This window comes from Prinia subflava, chromosome 13, assembly GCF_021018805.1.
Source record: "Prinia subflava isolate CZ2003 ecotype Zambia chromosome 13, Cam_Psub_1.2, whole genome shotgun sequence".
Lineage (NCBI taxonomy): Eukaryota > Metazoa > Chordata > Aves > Passeriformes > Cisticolidae > Prinia > Prinia subflava.
In genome coordinates this window covers 3,464,922-3,481,654 of record NC_086259.1, presented here as the reverse complement: position 1 = coordinate 3,481,654, position 16,733 = coordinate 3,464,922, and the positions used below count along the sequence as shown (strand labels likewise).

At 48.7% G+C, this 16,733-nt stretch overlaps 2 protein-coding genes across 5 annotated transcripts in view; both read right to left on the bottom strand.

Moving 5' to 3' along the window:
- Positions 1–1,996: 1,996 nt before the first annotated feature.
- Positions 1,997–6,120, bottom strand: NUDT7 (nudix hydrolase 7). Its single transcript, XM_063410967.1, has 3 exons — positions 5,749–6,120; positions 4,190–4,348; positions 1,997–2,535 (listed from the first exon to the last, which is right to left on the bottom strand). Exons 1-3 carry the CDS (start codon positions 6,025–6,027, stop codon positions 2,152–2,154), a joined length of 822 nt encoding a protein of 273 aa, XP_063267037.1. The 5' UTR covers positions 6,028–6,120; the 3' UTR covers positions 1,997–2,151.
- A 137-nt stretch (positions 6,121–6,257) lies between these two features.
- The window catches only part of LOC134557743 (hydrocephalus-inducing protein-like), an 82,025-nt gene continuing 71,549 nt past the window's right edge, over positions 6,258–16,733 (bottom strand). For 3 of the 4 annotated variants that reach the window (XM_063410963.1, XM_063410964.1, XM_063410965.1), the window contains 8 exons: positions 15,755–15,863; positions 14,921–15,169; positions 14,433–14,575; positions 13,871–14,092; positions 12,525–12,685; positions 11,229–11,329; positions 10,282–10,648; positions 6,258–9,495 (listed from right to left, as the gene is read on the bottom strand). In XM_063410963.1, the coding sequence (XP_063267033.1) occupies positions 9,333–9,495; positions 10,282–10,648; positions 11,229–11,329; positions 12,525–12,685; positions 13,871–14,092; positions 14,433–14,575; positions 14,921–15,169; positions 15,755–15,863 (1,515 nt within the window). In that variant the 3' untranslated portion in view covers positions 6,258–9,332. Of the gene's footprint in view, positions 9,496–10,281; positions 10,649–11,228; positions 11,330–12,524; positions 12,686–13,870; positions 14,093–14,432; positions 14,576–14,920; positions 15,170–15,754; positions 15,864–16,733 lie in introns of those variants that run through there. The other variant, XM_063410966.1, reaches the window with a different exon arrangement.

Below are 16,733 nucleotides of genomic sequence, written 5' to 3'. Positions count from 1 at the left end.
ATTCAAGCTGTGTGGGTAGATTCTTTCCTGTGTTGTTAACTCTGCAGTGCCATCAAAACAACAAGGTCTGTCCTTACCTCCTGTAGTATTTATGGTTATTCTTTACTTACAAATGACTAAACACAATTAGTCCCTATAATTAACAGTCTGTTGTCTATGGAAACTGTCGAGTGATGAGTTTTTCTGAGAAACCCCTTGTTAATACTTTAACATGAGAAATATTTTGAAATTGTCTGAATCACAGCTTTTTTTAAGTGCTGTAAGGATTGACCAGGTATTGTTTGTAGACTTTTAAAAAATAAATGTGCTTTTTAGTATGTATACCATAAACATCAGAAATCTTTATTTTTGTCTGGACTATCTTACCCCAGCATCTCACCATCAAGGACAATCCAGGACCCTGAGAGAACTCCACCAGCTCTGTGGGAGCATCAGCTGGTTTTGTCCACTGCTGGGGATCACGACCGAGGACCTTGCACCCCTTTCCAACCTCCTGCGAGGCTGTGATGACCTTGACTCCCCATCACACTGGAGGCCAGGCAGTGATCCAGAAGGTATCAGAGGCACTGCCCACAAGACAAGCCCACCACACTGATCCTGCCCTGCCTTTCCAATCTGTCATCTTTGGGTAAGTCACCCAAGTTTCATGGGTGTCTTGGGTTGAAAAAATGTAACCAAAAATGTGTATTCCATTTTCATCTGTTGAAACCGGTTGGGAGATATTGTTCCTTATCTCTTGTAACTCTAGGGGGGGAAGAGGGCGATGCCTTCTGTTAAAGGGACACCTGATAACACCAGATAAGGCAGTGCCTCCTTATCTCTTCCTCCACCCATCCTCCTCCGAGGGACATCCCCTGTGAATGGGCCATTGAAGGCCTCTCACATGACAACATCACCTCATCCCATTGTGAGATGCTCCACCCAGTGGGAGGAGCCAAAGCCTTTCCACCGGGATAAAACAGCAATCCCAAACACCAACGGGAGCCAATTTTCCACTGAATTCTCGGAGGAAGACTGGACCCATCTTGGCAGCACTGGACCCTTTTTTCTACAGGATCATCTCTACTTCACAGAACAACATCTGTCACTCCAGGGGGATTTAGTTGGACTGGTTCAAACACACTGACAGCAGGGTGTCAGGTTGTATCTCTGACTCTGTCAGGGTTTTCTAGGACTTCTGTTTGTTTGCTTGTTCGTTTTTTTTTGTACTACTGCATTTGTATTTTTAATATTCCTAGTAAAGAACTGGTATTCCTATTCCCATATTTTTGCCTGAATGTTCCTAATTGCAAAATTATAATAATTTGGAGGGAGGGTTTTTTTCACATTCTCTATTCCAAAGGAAACTCCAGTTTTCCCTGACAGATACCTGTCTTGCCAAACCAAGACACCCAGTCCAAAGAAGGTTTAATTACACAATGTGGGAATAAGAGAACAGTGATTATTCTGAAGAATTTCAGAAGTGGTATGAGAAATTCTGAAAAGTTTTAGTTTTGCTGCCCACGTTGGTGGGAAGGAATTGGGCGTTCCTCTGCTGCTGCCTTTGCAAGGCAGCCCAGGACTTCCTGATGGCTAAAAGACACGGTGGGCAAGAGTACTGGGATACATCCTGACAGGTGCTGGGAGAACACCTGGATTACCAATTCACAGCATCACAGAATCAATCAGGTTGGAAAAGACCTTTGAGACCACAGAGTCCAACCCGTGCTTGATCCCCACCTTGCCACCCAGACCAGAGCATTGAGTGCCACATCCAGTCATTCCCTGGACACCTCCAGGGATGGGAATTCCACCACCTCCCTGGTCAGTCCATTCTAATCTAAGGTCTAATTACCCTTTTGTGAAGAAATTCCTCCTGATGTCCAACCTAAACCTCCCCTGCTGCAGCTTTAGTATGTCCTCCCACTCTGTTCCCTGGGAGCAAAGCCTGACCTCCCTGGCTGTCCCCTCCTGTCAGGGACTTGTGCAGAGCCAGAAGGTTTGCTTCTTGCAACTCTTAAAAGAGATTAAAAATTTATTAATCAAGTTATTGTCAACTTGAAGTTCCCAATTCAGAGGAAATTCAAGTTTAGCTTTCAAAAAACAGGACCAAGGAAATAAACAAACCTCCTTTTTCCTCTTTCAAAAGAAATTAATTGCCAGACCAAGTTGTCACAGATTACTCTTCTTTCTTTCATATATAGATGCATACAAATTAATGAAGTTTTTCTCGGAGGACAAATTTAAGTTGTCGAGATCATAATCCACTTCAAAGGTAGGTCTCTCTCCAAAAATTACAAGAGCAAGAAATACAGCAAAGTGTGCAGTCAGTCCCCATATCTTGAATGACCTTTTGCCTTCCTGGTCATCATATGTGAAGCAGTGTATCCGAGTTGAGTACCCTGAGGAGGTTTTATAAGAGAAGGTCTTGTACTTTAAGGGCTTGACAAAGTATTCCAAAGGCACAACAAAAACCTCGCTCACTTCATCTGGATTAGGAGTGGCCTGGAATGTATCCTCTATAAATCCTACAACTGGTGTCACCAAGTTATTCATCTAAAAAGAGGGAAAAAACCCCAATAAATAAGTAAATTCTAAAAAACCAACAAAACCCTCAAACACTTATGTTTGTACCAAGTAAAAATGTTCATTATTTAAAAAAACATTTCATTGTTACAAAATGAGTGAGATAAGCCTATGAACTGTTCTTAACTGCAATGCAATTTAGTCCCCCTATGTCAAGCTGTTTAATTTGACTTGAAGAATTTGAAATCATATTTTTGTATTTGTCAAAAATGATTTTACAAGTACTCTGTTCATCCTGTATAATCATATAGCAGTTTTTGAAACACCTTATTTATGGACATTTTAATTCTAAGTGTAATCCCTTCTTCCATAGGAAGGCAAAATCTACTGAAATCATAGTTTGCATCAACGGAACATCAAAATTCTTTAGGATACATTACTAGTTCTATTTATTCACACCAACAAAGACCAACTGTTCTGCAGAAAGGAAAAAGAGCAAAACAGTGTTTGTGATGCTTGATTCAAGTCTGGAAAGACTCTGTACACGTCGGAAGCACCTGGAATGTATCTACTGAGGAGACAAAGGATCGTCTGACACGTACAATATTCGTGGTCCAAACCCCACATCATCTCTCCTACTGACTGAGGTAATCGACTGGAAAACAGGGAAAATTTGATCCTTTTTACACACTGCCTCTGAACCTAATGTGGCTTTAAGATTAACTTTACAGAAATTACAATTTAAGAAGTGAAAGAAAGCTTTTTGCAATACAATTTCAAGAGTAGCTCTTTCCTTTTTTAATGGGGAGAGGATATTGCTAACAGATAGAAAAACAGGAGGCATAGTTCTAAACTGTTACCTGGTAAACAAATAGTCTTCAGAAACAGCAATTCCTCTGTTCTGTGGGAAAACTGATCCTATGTAATCCTGAACACTGCTATTGCAATTGAGAAGCTATTAATTTACAAATGGTGACCTGCACTCCAAAGACACCTCTGGGAGTCTCCCTGTGAGAGGTCCCTACACAATCCTGGTGCACATCCCCTCTGGCGGTCCCTCTCCGTCTGCCCAGCCCTGGAGTCAGCAGACACTGAACGAGACACCTGTGAGGCTACAGCAGCCTGCTGGGACCCTGCCTGGGAGAGTGAGCTCTGCACAGCTCCAGGGATGGAGATTATACAGCCTGTCAGGAACATCTGCTCCAGTTTTGGGCTGACCTCATGGTGAAGAGGATTCTTTTCTTGCAGCTCTTCAAAATGTCCATGTTGCTGCTGAGTCCATTGCCTCAAGAAGAGTTCTGGTATCGTCCTCTCTACGACCACCCAGGAGAAGAAAGCAGCCAAATCCCTGGTACCTTTCAAGCTGAGCAAGCGCACCTCTCTCAGCCTCTCTGCTCAGCATCCACTCACTGCAGCCCCATGACTGTGCTCGTGGCCCTCTGCCAAACTCTCGCCAGCGCAGCACTGTCTGTGTGGTGCTCCAGAGCGTCACTAACTGGTGCCCCAAAGCTGGTCTACAAATACCAAACACAGAGCAAGAGCCCTTTCCCTGGGCTCTGCTGGACACATGGGCTGCGCACTTGGAGAAGCGGCGCCTCTTGGCAGTTCCAGGTTTGAAAAGGTCACTGCCAACCTCACAAAAGAAAACCACCCAAACTTACTTTGTAATGATATGATGACTTACTTTATCAATTCCAGGCATCAGCCTACAGATGACTTCCACCTTCTCTGGCTGAAGACCCACTTCTTCTTTAGCTTCTCGGAGAGCAGTGTCAATATCATCTTTATCAGTGGCTTCACTTTTACCTCCTGGAAAACACACTTCTCCTGGTGATCTTCTCAGCTAGAGTGTAAAGGAGAACTACTGGTAAATATAACAAGGTTTATGTTTCTTACTGGATCCACACGGATGCATGCTGGTAGGGCAGCATCCCTTTATGTTTATCCATCTAGTCAAAGGAGCTGGAAATGGTGGTTAAGGTTTCTGCAGACCAGAAGAAACGTGCCTTAGCAAGAGTAGCTACCTAAGAAAACGCTGAGCCTGTCCCCTGCTAATCCATAAACCCTTGCTATCAGAAATACACTGCACCTGTACAGCGGTGTGTAATTCATGCTGGAACTTCTGCTTTAGTGTGTCAAAGTTTACAGTTTGCATCACCTCACTTGTGTAAATGACTGATACATGAATCCAGACAGACAACTTGTAGAGCAAGATTAAAATACTCTAAGAGCAAAAACTTCTGAAAGACACAATTAAATAAAGTAGTGGTGAGAGAGAAAACAACATTTTGCTTCAGCCCAAATGGTTGGTTCTATTTCCTGTTTTGTTATCTATAGTTGGGATGTGTTTTGTTTAATCTGTTGGATGTTGTTGAGAACTGGGAGAGGGGCAGGGTTGAAGACATGACCAAAACAGGAAGAAGGATGAGAAGGGAAGGGACAGAAGAGCTGGCGGTCAGGAGAGAGCGTAAGTTCCAGAGTAGCCGTTCAGTGGGAAAGGGGACAGGGACCACCCCCAGCCACGAAAGGGTGTAAAAGATTGCCATTTTGTCAAAGGGCTTGACTGTGTTTTCGCCTCTTGGGAGGGAGACACGCACTCCACTCAGCTGACTTGTTATAAATTTGTAGTTCTTTGGTTACTGCTTCGAAGACTGTGTCTCCTCTTGACTGTGTCAAAAAGTGAGTTATTTCTAAGATACCTTCAAGGACATTCCATTAGTAGGCTTCTGCATCAAGGATCCGCAAAAAACACATTTACAATCAGCTATGCAACTGTGATTATTTGTTTTCTTTAAGCAAGACCCAGCAACAGAAAAAACTAATTCCTCAGTACAGGCAGTTGATGAGAATGGAAACGGGATGGAAAACAGGAGTTGTAAAAGGAAACAAAACGCTGGCGAAAGTGTTCTGGGAGCCTTGGGTTGTTGCCTTTTATGTACTAAAGGGAGAAAAGAGTAATATTAACTGCAGACTGAAAATCCTCGTTCAATAAAGCTGCACTGCATTGTCGGTTTCCTTATTTAAGTAATCAATCGTTGCCGACTCTGGCAATTATCGTTTCCCGTCACGGGTTTCCGGGGAGCCGGCGTGTTCCTGGCACGCAAACACCAGAACCACAGGAGTGTAAAAACACCCGGCCGTGCCCTTGAGAACAAGGGGCGGGAGTGGGGGTGCGCAGATGCCGGGAGGGCGCACAGCGCTGCTTTCCCGGGAAGGATGGCGCCGCTCGGAGCCCCCCGGTACCTGCATGGAGCGGACGGTGAGCAGCAGGTGCAGCCGCCCGCCCCGCACCACGAGCGGCAGCAGCACGGCGGCTCTGGGCAGCGGCAAGCGGGAGAACCTGTCCCCGACATCGAACTGCCTCAGGCGGCGCCGGGCCTCCTCCAGGACCCCCAGCCCAGCAGCGGGCAGAGCGGAGCACCGGCGCCCTCCGGCCGTGCCCCGCTCCCCCGCCGCGGCTCCCGGGCGGGGACAGCGACCGGGCCCCGGCTGCTCCTCCCGCTCCGCCGCCATCTCCGGCATCGTCACCGCCTGCGCCCTGCCCGGACCCCGCCCCGGCAGCGACGCCACGCCGCCAGCCAGCGCTTGATCGTTCCCTTTCCCTTTCCCTTTCCCTTTCCCTTTCCCTTTCCCTTTCCCTTTCCCTTTCCCTTTCCCTTTCCCTTTTCCCGTTCGCCCTGCGGCCGTGTCCCTGTGCCGGGAGCCGCTCGCTCGCTGCCTGCACTGCCCCCGACGTGCGGCGCTGGGGCTGCTCGGCTCCATCGATTCCGTGCAGTCACGGCTGAACTCCGGGACCGGAGCAGCTCCCAGTGGGAGAAGGACCGTGAAAGTGCGGCATTCGTGCCCAGTCATAGAGTCATGGAACATGGAAAGGACCTTAAAGATCACCTTATTCCACCTCCCAGGTGTTAGAAATGCCCTAATTTTTCGATACAATTCAATACAAATCATCCAGGCACAAGAAAAGTATTAGTAACGATGCAGCTGGGCCAGGTGCGTACCTCCCTTGCCCGGGAGATGAACACAAACACACTCCGAGAAAATGGCTTCTTTTTATACCCTTTCCTGGCCGGGGCGGTCCCTGACCCCTTTCCTATTCCATTCTCTCCTGACTGCCAACTTTTCACAGAATCCCAGAATGAATTAGGTTGGGAAAGACCTGTAAGATCATTTGAGTCCAACCTATGACCTAACACCACCTCACTAAACCATGGCACTGAGTGCCACTTCCAGTCTTTTTTTAAACATATCCAGGGTTGGCGACTCCACCACCTCCCTGGGCAGAGATTCCAGTGCTCAGTCAGTCTTTCAGTAAAGAATTTTTTTCTAATGTCTAACCAAAACTTCCCCTGGAGCAGCTTAAGACTGTGTCCTCTCATTCTGGGAGCTGCTGCCTGGAGAAAGAGACCGGCCCCACCTGACTGCAGACACCTTTCAGGAGGCTGTACAGAGTGATGAGGTCACCCCTGAGTCTCCTTTTCTCCAGGCTGAACAACCCCAGCTCCCTCAGCCGTTCCTCACAGGCCTTGTGTTCCAAGCCCCTCTCCAGCCTCGGTGCCTCCTCTGGACGCGCTCAAGCGTCTCAAGGCCCTTCCTAAACTGAGGGGCCAGAGCTGCACACAGCACTCGAGGTGTGGCCTCACCAGTGCCCAGGACAGGGGAAGAATGACCTCCCTGCTCCTGCTGGCCACACCATTCCTGATCCAGGCCCGGTGCCACTGGCCTTCTTGGCCACCAGGGCACACTGCTGGCTCCTGTTCAGCTGCTGTCACCAGTGCCCCCAGGTCCCTTTCTGCCTGGGCACTGTCCAGCCACACCATCCCCAGCCTGTAACATTGCAGCGGGTTATTGTGGCCAACCTGCAGGACCTGGCACTTGGGCTTGTTAAACTTCATCTTATGGGACTCTGCCCATCCATCCAGCCTGTCCAGGTCCCCCTGCAGAGCCCTCCTACCCTCCAACACACGCTCTCAGCTTGGTGTCGTCTGGAAATTTATGGCCCCCTTCCCTGTCATCCTACTTCTTTTTTAATCACCTCTTCAGCCCCTCTCCCAGCTCACAGCAACACTCAACAAACCAAGCAGAACAAATCCAAACAAGCCAAACAACAACATATTGAAGAAACAACTTTCATTCTTTGGTGTAGTTACCTTTTGGCTTCATCAGAGTATCACCTCATCTCTCACAGTCCACCCTTTCATTATCCTTTTTTGCTGAAGCCCTTGATTTAATTATGCAGTCTGGTCAGCATAAACTGACTCCTTTTGCAAAGCAGTTATAAATCAGATTAATCAGTCTTTTATTAGGTCAGTGTTCAGTTCAGTCTATTTAAAAGTTCCAGAGATGTCAGTTGACGTTGCTGTCCGTAGTTCCTCCAACTCAAGAAAAGTGAGTTGCAGATGTACTTGTGTGCAGCGGCGCCCATCAGCAGTTCCATCTGTGCTTGCTCGGATGAAGTCAACCTCAGATCATAACCGTGGCAACAAAGATTACCTTCCTTGGTATCCATACCTGCTTCCCAAGTTCTGTGCACTAGAACAGCACACTGTAGGGATATGGAGGGGAAGTATAGAGGCCGTGACACTCCATCCAGCAATTTCCAGTCTTAGAACATCATTTCCTATTCCTGTTTTGTCAGGGTCTGGTATGACTTATATTCCCACTGCTCAACACCCATGGGATTGTAGCAAAAACCCCTCTGGTGGCAAATACAGAGGTCAGTCCAGTCTTGACTGTTTACTATTAAGTCTTCTTTTGAAGATTGACTTTAAAAGGTCACTTCCTTGTAGCACTGTCCAAGTTTGGGAAGGAGCTTCAACTGGTCCTTTGACTTGAGAGGTGTGAGACCACTCCTGTTTTGCAGTCCTGTAACTGTTTCAGTGTTTCAGTCATTAATTTGGTCATACAGTTCTTAGGGATAGCATTCAATCTCTCCACACATCCGGAGCTTTGAGGGTGCCACGGGGTATGAAATTTCCAATTTATGTCTAATACAACACATAGAGAATGCAAAATTTTTGAAGTAAAGTGTGTTCCCTTATCTCAGTCCATTCTTTCAATTATCCCATATTGGGGAATGATTTGTTCCAGTAGCATCTTAGCCAATTTGGAGGTAGTTGCAGTTGAGCTAGGAAGGGCTTCTACCCCATGGGTGAGGTGATCAGCTATTTCAAGAAGATATTCCCATCTCTGTATTTTGGGGAACTCAGTGTAATCTATTTGCATATTTGGAAAGGGCCTCAGGGCTAGGGCTCCTCCCTCACTAGGGTGGTTTCTCATCACTTTCTTGTTTAACAAATCGAGTATTGTTCAGTCACTATCTGGCTACTGTATAGACTGCGTCACAGCAATAAGTTCTTAAGAAGTGTGCTTGAGTTTTCCAGTGTATTCCTTGGTGTAGCTTAATTAAAATTCCTCTAGCAATTGTTTTTTTCATTATCTGCCTCCCTTCCCTGCCCAGCTGCGATGGGAACAACACCAAAGGGAAAGTGCCTGCAGTTGAGAGAAGGCCGTGGTTGGGTATCTGGTTCTGTTTGTTGTTGCTGCCAGTGTTGTTGTTTGTTTCCCTTGTTACTCCTTTTCCCATATCTTTGTCTGAAAGCCCCTTAATTTCAAAGTTACAATAATCTGGAGGGAAGGGGGTCACATTCTCCATTCCAGAGAGGTCCTGCAGACTCCTATCCTTCGAACCAAGACAAGCTGACAATTAACAATGTATTGCCAACTGTTTAATAACAATTAACAGTTAACATTTAATGGAGACCATCAGCAGCAGAAGACACAGTGTTGGTGGCTCCTGCCGGATGCTCCAGCTGACACAAACGCTGTCACTCAGATGTTTGTTTCCAGTGCACTTGCTTCTTGGGTCTCTGGTCTTTCTGTGTCTGCTGTAACCCAGAGTGTTTCAGTTTACCAAGATTCTTCTGCTCCTGGGCTGTGCCTTTCACAATCACCTGCACCTTCTTCTGAGTTGGCTTCAGGTTAGGAATCCTAGGAAGAAAGGGACTGGGATTAGCTGGACCAGCAATTCCAGCCAGCTGCTTTTCTGTGTCCCTGCAGAGCACATAGCGTTGCATCCTCTCTCTGTGCAAGCAGCAAATTAAACAACTGCACTCGCTGCTTGGAGGCTGCAGAGGTGCAAGGGCAGGAACATGACCAGTTAAGTGCTTGGGGACCATCTACAGCACATGGGATTCCATGTGGAGAAGCAGGCCTTGCTTGTCCCAAAAGGAAGCAGAGCTCGGTCCAGGGTGGTCCCTGGATCTCTCCTTGCAGATTTTGCAACCCTCCAGGAGCTTCATGTTTCATGCAGTGTCTTTTCCCAGTGTCTCCCTACCAAGGCCAGATGATCTTTCTGTGCTCCTGTGGGTGTTTCTGCTGCCTCTCTGGGGCTGCCTGTCTCCAGGCCCACCTCCCCAGCTCAGTCACAGGGACTGAAGGGAGTGTGGTAGGGGATGAACCAGGCTGTGCTTGGTGATGCCCAGCAACAGGACAAGAGGCAATGGGCAGAACCTGAACAGAAAACTCCACCTGAACCCCAGGAAGAACTTTCCCGTGCAGGTGACAGGCTGCCCAGAGAGGGTGTGGAGTGTCCCTCACTGCAATTATTCCATAGCTCTCTGGACCCAACCCTGTGCCATGTGTGCTGGGATGACCCTGCCTGAGCAGGGAAGTGGTACCAGTTGAGCTACTGTGATCCCTTCCAACCTCTCCCAGGCTGTGACTCAGTGATACCCATCAACAGCATGAGCTGGCAGGAGCGTAGAGGTTTCCCACCTGCACAGCAGGGTGCTCATGAACTTCCCCGCGCACTTCGGGGAGAACAGCACCTCAAAGGTCTGCGTCTGGCCAGGAGCGATGATGCCGTGGTCGGGTTTGATGGAGAACAGGTCATGGAGGACATCTGGGAAGATTTCCAGGGAGGAACTGACACGCTGCAGGGAGAGCTGCTTTTCCTTCGAGCGGCGTGGCTTCTTGGAATGGTCCTGCTGCTCGGGCTGTTCCTGCTGCTGCTGCTTGGAATCCTGCTGCTGCAGCCGCTGCAGCTCAGAAGGATGCGTCTCCAAAGGATGCTCCTGCTGCCCCCAGAAACGAGGCAGCAGCTTTCTTCCATGCCTTAGAGTAGCAGAGGGGAAGGACTGACCTGCAGAGAGGAAGAGGACACCTTTCAAAGACAAAATCCTGTGTTCCCAGCAATTCTGCCTCCTGCTGCAGGTTGGAAGGTGGAAGAGAGCTGGGATGCACTTGGAGCATCTCTGGCCAAGTACTTTCAGCAGGAACTACAGCATCTGGGAGCAGGGCCTCTGCCTGCAGCACACACTCCTGTGCCAAAGCAGGAGAGTTGGTTTTAGACAGTGACTTTGCAATTGTCCTGGTGAACAGCACACAGACAGTGGCTGCAGGGCAGCTCACTCGTTACACCATTGTTGTTCCCAGTCTCAGGCTTCTCAAAGAGATGACCTGAGGTCCCCCTTCCCAGTCCTGACCCAGCACGTGGCTCTCCCCAGAGGCTGGCTCAGCTCCTTTGCAGAGCAGAAGTGGCAGAGCAAGAACAGAAGGGGCTGAAAGGCAGAGGCAGGCAAGGAGAAAACTCTCCAGCTGCAGCTGGGAAGATGCTGATGAAAGTGGACATGTGGACAAGGATGAAAAAGCAGTTCATGTTTTGGAGTGAAGTGGCAGGGTCTTCTTCCCAGGCCCTCAGCTACCAAGTGAAATGCCCTTACGCATCAGAGCGGCTGAGTCTGGCTTCTTCACTGCTTCACCATCTGCACCTTCCTCCCAGGAGTATTCCAGGGGGACCTTCCCTGTGTTGTGCATCCTGAAACTGAAAAGCAAGAAGGAGGAATAAAAAAAAATGCCCAATAAATATAAAGCAGATAGTACAGTACCATTGCCTGATGGAGTTGTGGTACCACTTTCTGCTGAGGAGCACCTTCCCCAGGCAACCCTGCCATGCTCAGACCGCTGTCCTGGGTGGCTCAAAAAAGTATTTCCAAGTCTGGAAGTTTAAGAGGAAAGGGCCTAAAGAATAGGGACGCTGAGAATGGAGTTTGGAGACGGAGCAAATGCAGGTCCAATCAACGTGATTAATAACATGCGTTCTCCAACTCTTAGCCCTGTGAGTTCAGGAAATGTCCAAGAGTCAGGGACTTGCTCTGCGTTTAGGCGAAATCCGTGTTCAGACGAAAAGTTTAAAAATCAGAATAAAATCAGCATTTAAGCTCCGCATTTAAGCGTAATAAAATCAAATAAAATCCGTATCAAAACGTCTGCATCCAAGCATCTGCATTAAAGCAAAAATAAAAGACAAAAACAGGTCCCTGTCCACAGGCGCCAGTTATAGATAGGGACTCTGAACTTGGGGTTTGGAGACGGAGCAAACGCACGATCCAACCAATATGATTAATAACATGCGTTCTCCTCTTTATTCACAAAATGGCTGGTTTTATATGGTACAGAATAGTTTACAGGAGCAGGTGCATTTCTATTGGCATGCAGCGTGAACAAAAATGTAAGCTATCACAGTTTAAGGCAGCGACCGTATTTCCATCCCAACTATCCCAGCTAAAGCATGTACACACCTTAAGTGAATTTATAACTGTGCCACAGGTTTATCTACTTCTAGGCAGGCCCAAATCTGAGGCCTTGCAGGCCCAAATCTGAGGCCTAGTTTGGGATAGCTCAACCTTTATTCTATAAGTCATCCTGCTCTTGCTACAAGGGCCAACATGGTGCCCAGGACACTGAAGCTAAGGGGCTTGACCCTGGACTTGAGGTCTTGGTTTGACTGCAAACTCATTCTTGAGGAGGTGAGGACAGGGGACATGCAGTGAAAGCCAACCCATGGCTGTCCTCAGCAGAAAGGTCTGGCAGTACTGAACCTCTCGTGACCACCATCTCCTGCTTGGCTTTGCGTGCACATAAATGGGCCTGTGCTGCTTTAGGCTGGGGTAGAGTTCTGGGAAGCAGGCACTGCATCAGCCCCGCTCGCAGGGCCCTGCCTGGCCTCCAGCACTCACGTGGCTGTGCTTGTCTGGAAGGGCAGGGTGTCCTTGAGCTGAACCACAATTGTGCTCAGTTTGAACTCGGTGTGGGCACTAACGGCACTGAGGTACACCTTGGCCTCCCGGCTGCTGTCCTCCACCACGGTGTGAGCCGGTTCCGGGACCGGCTCCACCACCTGCAAACAGAGGAGGGAAGAGTCACTGAGCAGAGCCCAGAAAGTCAGGCTGAGAAGGGAAACTTCTGGCCTCCAAGATCAGCCTCCCAGAGGGACTAGAAAGGACCATTCACTTTTACTTCCCTGGAAAGATGACAGAATTGGGACTGTTCTGCTGCAGTAGTTGTTTCTACCCACTGGTCAAAGCAGTCACTACCACAGCTGTTAATATAGCCATGCAGACTACAGCTGCATTCCAGTCCCTGTCCTTCAGCCTTGTAGAGGGACTGACTTTTTTCCTGGCCCCCTATAAATCCAGCAGGTCTCAAAATTAGGGTCAGGTTCCCCTGCTGGAGCTCTGTGGCTGGAGAAGCCCAAGACTGAAGAGTTCTAGAAAGGATCTTTTTCTTCTTGTCTTAGGAGAAAGTGCTCTCCAGATGTCATGTGTGGAGCAACAGCCACATTGCTGGGAGCTGGAGACAGGCATTTTGGGATGTGAAACATCTCACTAGGAAAGTCTCCAACTCCAGATGTTCTGACAGAAAAGAGGATGGTTTAGAGTCCTTAAAATGGTCCAGAAACTCAGAAAGAACCTTCATCCAAGATGAATGTGTTTGGCAATAATGACAATAAAAACAAGAGTCTCTGGAGATGATCCTTCTCTGGACTCCTCCATACTGTTATACAGTGCCTGGGCTACTCCATGATGAGATATCCCACACAATACAGAGATCACAACTAAACTCTCTGGTGTCCATGCAGACAAAACTTGCAGTTCACCAGCATATGCAGGAGAATTGTATTTCTGTCCACTTCCAAAGAACAGACAGAGTGCAGCAGACTTAGCTCCTTTTTGGTGAAAAGGCACCAAAGCAGATGAAGAGATTTCTAACACCATAAAATGGGATAAAATCATAAAGCATTGTCTCCCATTCAACATAGGCTGCAACACTTGTGCTTGTGGCACAGACTGATAGTTTGTGTGTGGCTAAAGGTCTCTTGTCAAAATGCTTCTCCCTCTCCTGATAAAGTAAGCCACTTGATCTGGTCACTGTGCATCCACCTCTCCCCTAGAATGCACTGCTGGTGAACCTCATGGCTGTCCAATGTCCAGAGGAAGCAGGAGCTGCTCATCCAGCAGTGATGGTGTTATGGAAAACAGCTTTGTAAAAGCTGGGCCGGCTTTTTTGCCATTTTGCTTCTTACCTTCTCTTTTTCAGGCCAGCAGGCTGCTGGGTCTTTCCTGGTGGTATCCTTCCACGTGACAGTGCACATTTGGTCATCCCAGTCCTGAACCTTCCCTTGTGGCAGCTCAAAGTTGATCTTGGTCACCTTACATTTCACAAGGTGCCTCCTGAAGGTGGCTGGGACATCTGATTTCATGGTCACTGTGATGGATTTGGCACAGCCAGGATAGAGATGTCCCACCTAGGGAGAATCAGGGAGTCAAGACCAAACTGGAAGCACTGCCAAGGGCAGGACTGACAGCAAAAGGGGTTGAAGTGGTGAGCAGCTGTGCCAGGAATCTGCACCTCAGAGTGGATTTATGTGAAGTTTGGTAGACAAAAGTAAGAACACAAGCTGCCACCTCCCGTAACATGAGGCCTTTTCTGCAAGGCTGGCAGCCTTGGCCCAGCCAAGCCAGGGACTGCATCTCCTCCATGCACTGGAATGGGCTATCACTGGTATGTGAGGATTCCCTGCCAGCTCCTGGGAACACCAGGGCAGGGCCTGAGCACTGGGGGAGGCCAGAGCAGTCCACACTCACCTTGGGGGAGAACTGGAATGGGGCGTTTGCCTCCCACTCAAAGCGCATGACCTTCCTTTGGGTGTGGTTGGTGATGGTGAAGGTCCTGCTGCGGAGCTTCCCAACAGGAGAGGCCCCAAACTGGATCTCATTCACTCTGACGGCTGTACAGGAGGAGAGCAAGGGATCTCAGCATGCAGGGAGCTCCACCCGCCCCCCTCACGTGCACAGACACCCGTATGTTCAATGCTTCCTTGCTCCAAGCCTTCCTCCCTCTGCGAGGGAGTTCCCCAGGCAGTTCCCCATCCCACCACTTTCAGGGAAACACCCTGACACATCCCTAAGCCAGAGACAGGCAGCACAGCACACACTGCTCTGCCTGCATGGCTACCATGCCCACAGGCCACCAAGCCCAGTGGGTAACAGCCCAGGCCTGCCTAGAGAGAGGCCAGACATGATCTGACATTTTCCTCTTCCTTGCTCCACCCCGGCAGCCTCTCCTCTCTTACCATCAATGATGTTTTTCTTCAGACTGCTCTTAGCATTCCTGTCCTCCTCATCTAGTCCACCCAGGGTGAATTCATCCTTGTGGCCTTCACCCACCAGCTCTATTACGGTCTTGTTAGAGTAGGTGTCCCCCACTAAGGCACGAATCTTCCCTTCCAGACGTTGAGCCAGGGTGGGTTTGAAAATTACATCAAACGCTGCCGATTGCCCGTGATGGAGAAGCAGGAAAGGCTTCTTTGGGGGCTTCTTCTCTGCACAGCAATGGAAATGAGAGTTAAGTGATACAGCTGTACAGAGGAAATACTTCCATAGGCGATATGAGGAATAAGAAGTTGAAACCAGCTGCCTTCTAAGCACAGGTTCTACCCCCAGTGGTTCCAGACCCTCTTCTATGTTCACAAGACGGCCTCCAGACACATTCACCACTTCAGCAACTTAAACCTCAGGCTGATGCCCAGCCCTCATTCCCTCTGCTTCCAGCCAGCTCCAGCCATATGGAAAGCTGAGCCAAAGAGTGCTTTTGGCTTCTGCTGGCTGGCTGTGTGCTCAAGGGCTGCATCTGCTCAGGCTGGTCCCTTCCCACATGCAGCAAATACCTCAGAGGGTGCACTGAGGTAGTGACAGCCCCCCACAACTCAACCCACCATGTCTAGAAGAAGAACTTCCTACAACTTGCTAGGAGGAAACCCTGCAAAAAGTCCCCAAGAATAACTTGGGAGATGGAGAGCCCAAGGAAAGAAACTGTGTCTAAAATCTGGCTTCTGCTCAGAGAAGCCAAGAGCAGAGCACACATTTTCCCTCTGTGCATGATCACACTTCATGGTTAATGAATTTACCATTTCTAACGGAGTCCTCTTCCACATCTTCAGTGTAGAATCTCTTTAGTGTGGAGTCCCTGCCTTTCAAGAGGAACGCTCCGTGCTCATCCTCCAGGTGTAACATAAACTGAGAAAAGGGAACACAGAGCACAGTGGAGCTGGTGTGAGTACAGGATGGCACAGGGACTGACACTGCAGTGCTGCCAGTACCACACAGGAACCCAGCACCTCTCCCACTACAAACAGCACTTAGCACAAAAGTTAAGCCAAGCCAGATGGGAAAAAGGCATTCAGAGGCGTTTGGATAGAACTGACACAGAACCAAACAGGACAGAAAGTAATGAGCGGAATGGAATTAGGGCACAACTAAGTTTACTTAAAGTGTAATAAACTGGGATCAAATACAATCTAATGGAACTGGGAAATCACCCATGTCCATGAAAACAAAAGGTGACCTGAGAGACAGGGGGAAAATACTCCACCACTGTTGGGATTCATGATTTATTTCTCTATGAGTTCTCTGTATGGTTCAGTTTTATGTACCCCTTCCCCCCTAATTGTTATGCAAGCCTTCCCTCACAGTCCCTGCACCCCAAGTTATTTTTAGCTTTTGCTGTTAAGTGTCCCCCATCCTTCCCGCCAGAAATGTTCTCCTCCCCTTCCTCCCTGATTGGCTCTACTGCATGTCCCTGCCCCTTTTCTGTCTTGGTTACTAACTTGGATTGGCTAGCTGCGTCTAGCCACCCCCATTGCTCCTCCCATGCTCTGTCCCTTAAAACCCCTGTGCATCCCTGATTCTGGGTCTCTCTCTCCTCGGAGAACCTAGAGTGGGCAAATAAACCTCTCTGTGTGTTCCCCCGAGAGAGCCTCTCTGTCTCCTCCTTCCTTGTTGTGGCGAACCATCGGGTCTGCATTGCCTCTCGAGGCCAAGAACCCACAGGGGCAGGGCTGACTCCACAAGACTGTCAGCTCGCCTCCTAGAGTCTGTGTTGGTGGT

Excerpts from the sequence above, each read along its gene's own strand:
- NUDT7 (XM_063410967.1), bottom strand. The coding sequence starts at position 6,027 with ATGCCGGAGATGGCGGCGGAGCGGGAGGAGCAGCCGGGGCCCGGTCGC. Across the intron at positions 4,349-5,748 it reads TCACCGTCCGCTCCATGCAG|CTGAGAAGATCACCAGGAGA; the intron begins GTACCGGGGGGC and ends TTTACACTCTAG. Across the intron at positions 2,536-4,189 it reads TGATGCCTGGAATTGATAAA|ATGAATAACTTGGTGACACC; the intron begins GTAAGTCATCAT and ends CCCTCTTTTTAG.